This window comes from Podarcis bocagei, assembly GCF_964188305.1.
Source record: "Podarcis bocagei genome assembly, chromosome: 16".
In the NCBI taxonomy this organism is placed as follows: domain Eukaryota; kingdom Metazoa; phylum Chordata; class Lepidosauria; order Squamata; family Lacertidae; genus Podarcis; species Podarcis bocagei.
In genome coordinates, this window is record NC_138142.1 from 25,218,221 (window position 1) to 25,222,066 (window position 3,846).

The window sequence follows — 3,846 nt, forward strand, 5'->3', positions numbered from 1 at the left end:
TTAAAAACACAAACCTGGATCTCTCCCCCCCCCCCCAATGTTCCCTCTCCTTTCTTTCTTTCTTGCTTTCTTTCCTTTGCTAATGATTCTGGACCAACCCCACCCCCGTTTCCTTCAGGTATCTATTGTGGGCGGAGGGACACCTTGCTCGGTTTAGCCTGCCTTCTAGAAGCATGTCCAGCTAATACTTTACGGGTGACAGGCTGCCACAGACTCTTTATAGACTCACACTATGAAATACTTGACAAACTCAGCTAGAGTGATTAGTTTAAATGAATGTATTTATTACAACTCCCACCTTTCCTCTGAGGAACTCAAGGTGGTTTACATATTTCTCCTCCTCCCCAATTCATCCTAACAACAACCCTGTGAGGTAAGTTAAACTAAGAAGGAGTGACTGGCCCAAAGGCGCCCAGTGAACTTCATTGCTGAGTGGGAATATTTATTATTATTAATATTATCATCATCATTATTATTATTATAATATATGGCAAAATCTGCTCAACAGCGGAACAGATTCCCACAAGAAGTGGTGGAATCTCTTTCCTTGGATTTGGACTCTAACCACTGCACCACACTAGGCTTGCCTGACTCCTTTTGCAGCCTCTTTTTCTACAGAATCCCATCTGAATAGCAATAAAAACCACAGGCTGTCTAAGCTACTGTCCCTGCAACCGTGTTGGCCTCCATCTGTGTCAGGACACAGGGAAGCGCAAACGGTTGGAAAGTTGCAGCGCCTTCTGTGACTGTAGAGACCGATATGGGAGAGACATGATTTGTTGCAACTAGAGAGGATGAAGGCATCCAGTTGCGCTGCAGCATGTCGTTTCTTTTCTCTGCGCTCCTCCCAGCGGTCATTCCTCCTCTGGTCAGTGCTGTGGATGCACAATTTGACTGTCTCTAGGTGCTGTACCCCTAACTTCACATTATCCACTTTTTGGGTGGGAATTTGCAGGAAAGGTCTGAAGGATTCATTGCTGCTGCTGTTATTAGCAGTTGCTATTTTGCGATTTGCTATGAATTTGACGAAACTCCGGGAGGCAGTAGAAGACAGGAGTGCCTGGTGTGCTCTGGTCCATGGGGTCACGAAGAGTCGGAGACGACTAATCAACTAAACAACAACTGCACAGTTATTTTATGGCTTGCACTTTTTGAAATAATAATAATTTTTAATTGCTTTTTTAAAAAAGTACAACAAAATCAATTGCAAATCCATATATAGAGATTACTCTGAATCTCAATACTTCCTCCCATCCCTTCCATGGGTCCTAATATCAACATTTACAACTGCATATCAATCCGTTATCTACTTTTTTTATCCATCTGAGTTATCCATAGTTTTTGTTACCTTACAAATGAGGTTAAAATCCCGCTAATGTTTTTATCTGCTTACAATGGTCTTCTAAGTAAGTTATAAAATTTCCCCGTTTTTTTTAAAGTTCTTGTCTTCACGGCTTGCGCTATTTTATGGGTTCTTTGCATCTTCATTTGACTTCCTCGCAACCCGCCCTGTGCCCTGCGCAAACGCGGAGGTGCCCTGAACGCTCCTATTGTATTTAAAAAAACTTTTAGATATATTCATTTGCTCCATTTGCCTCCTTTCAACAGGTTAAGGACTCTTCTTTCTCGCTCTCCCTCCCTCGGCGGTTAAGAAATCCCTTCTCGTCGGATGACTGGCTCTCTCCACAACTCAGCCCTGGCACAGATCCAGAGGGAAGACCAGCAACCCTTATTTCTCTCATGGCCTAAGCGGGGGCCATCGCCCTGGAGCGCCCGCCACCCAAGTGTGCCATTTTGAGGTGGCCTCCTCAGCCGGGACCCTAAGCCCCACCCGTCCACCCCTTTGCCCCCCGACCCGCTCTAATTCGCCCTCCTTTCTCCCCCTTCCCTTGCCCCGCCTTGCCTTGGGTCATGATGCTCAATTCGGACCAGACCGAGCTGGACCTCCAGCCGACGCACTCCGAGACGGAGTCGGTCTTCAGCGACTGCGGAGGCCGAGGCCTCGCGGGGGAAGAAGCCGGCGGCGGCGGCCTGGGCTTGTGCAGCCAGTCCCGGGTAGCTGAGCCTGGCGACCCTCTGAAGAAAGACCTGCAGCACCTGAGCCGCGAGGAACGGCGGCGGCGGCGGCGCGCCACGGCCAAGTACCGGACGGCCCACGCCACGCGAGAGCGCATCCGCGTGGAGGCCTTCAACATGGCCTTCGCCGAGCTCCGCAAGCTGCTGCCCACGCTGCCCCCGGACAAGAAGCTCTCCAAGATCGAGATCCTGCGGCTCGCCATCTGCTACATCTCCTACCTGAACCACGTGCTGGACGTCTGAGAAGGGCCTGGCCTGGCCGGAGGAGCCCACACTCCTCCTCCTCCTCTCCAACCTGCCTCTGCTTTCCTGCTTCACCTCCTCAGGGGAAAATATATGTATAGCTCGATCTCGATCCACTGTAGATATAGATAGGGGGGGCAGCTGGTGGAGCCAGTCAGATGGACCTGCTTCTCCAGCTCTCTGCCTGGTGGAATGGCCTACAGATGCTAAAATTCTCCATCCTTAAATTCTCCAGGAATCACACACCGGGGTGGCTGACATGGTGGTTAAACTGCCTTCCAGCTGCAGGCAAGGAAATGTGGGGTGCCTGGAACATCTCCTTGCCCAGGTCTAAACCACCCTGAGGTATTGTTTGTTTACACACTCACTCTCACTCTCTCTCTACTCTTCTCTTTACACACAAGTGGGCCCACTAGAAAAATGTTATTATTATCATCATCATTATTTACATTTCCATCACCCTAAGGTCCCAGGAAAGGTCACAACATTAAAACACGTTTTAAAACAATCATAGTCACAGATAAATATAAAAACCATAGTAGCGTTATTAGGCCAATCAAGCAAAATGTTACAAAACAGCGTGCAAACTTTGCCAGGACTCTTCATCAGGCTAAATGTCAACAGGGCAAAGGGGGCACAGGGAGAGAGTAAAAGTTTGCTGGTGATGAAGAGCTCTGGGGAACTCAAAAGCTTGCACACCTTTTTACAACATTTTTTATATTGGGTTGTGGTCAATTTAGTTACACCTAGAGTAGACCCATAAAAATGAATGGGCATGTCTGAGTGGGACTAACTTTGGATTCAACCCCAACACCCTAGTATGGATTTGGATTTCATAACTTATTCGTTTGTTTAAACGCAGTCTCAGTGGGCACATGTTCACTCAGTTGGCATGTTCACATACATGTGGAAAAGGCAATATTCTATCCTACTTTGGAGCATTCTTCACCACCACCCTCCAGGTTGTCACAGAGGTTTGAACACAGAAGCAAACTCAGAAATACAAATAAGAAGACACAGGAAGGAACAAATATAAATAAATTGCAGCTGCTCTCCCCCTCCCTGCAGATCCTTCTATGGTGCCAGCTTCATCAACAGTGTGTCGATAATAGCAGAAATCTGCACCTTTTCATCTGCGTGGTGCCTTCCCCACACATCCCCTCTCCCTAGCACACAAAAAAAAAAACCACGTAAAGAATGTTCCTTTTTGGTTTATAGTGCCACATCCCTAAAAACTGGCATGGCGGACTATGCTGCAATAGGATTGGTTGAGGGCATCCCCACCACTACAGGACTGGGCTGGATTTATTTGTTTATTACATTACCTTTACACCAAGGAGCTCAGGGCTATGAACAAAGCACATTCTTCTCAAAGAATTCTGGATATTGTAGTTTATTAAGGGTTGCTAGGAGTTGTAACTCCTTGAGGGATAAACTACAGTGCCCAGAATTCTTTGAGGGAGAGAATGTGCTTTAAAAGTATGGTGTGTACACACTTAGGGCAGTACACACTGTTCCCCACATTTT

General features: G+C 47.3%; 1 protein-coding gene across 1 annotated transcript; it reads left to right on the plus strand.

Moving 5' to 3' along the window:
• Window positions 1–1,900: 1,900 nt before the first annotated feature.
• On the plus strand, window positions 1,901–2,622 carry NHLH1 (nescient helix-loop-helix 1). The gene has a single exon (XM_081174589.1). The coding sequence runs from the start codon at window positions 1,912–1,914 to the stop codon at window positions 2,317–2,319; it is 408 nt and encodes a 135-aa protein (XP_081030715.1). The 5' UTR covers window positions 1,901–1,911; the 3' UTR covers window positions 2,320–2,622.
• Window positions 2,623–3,846: the final 1,224 nt, after the last annotated feature.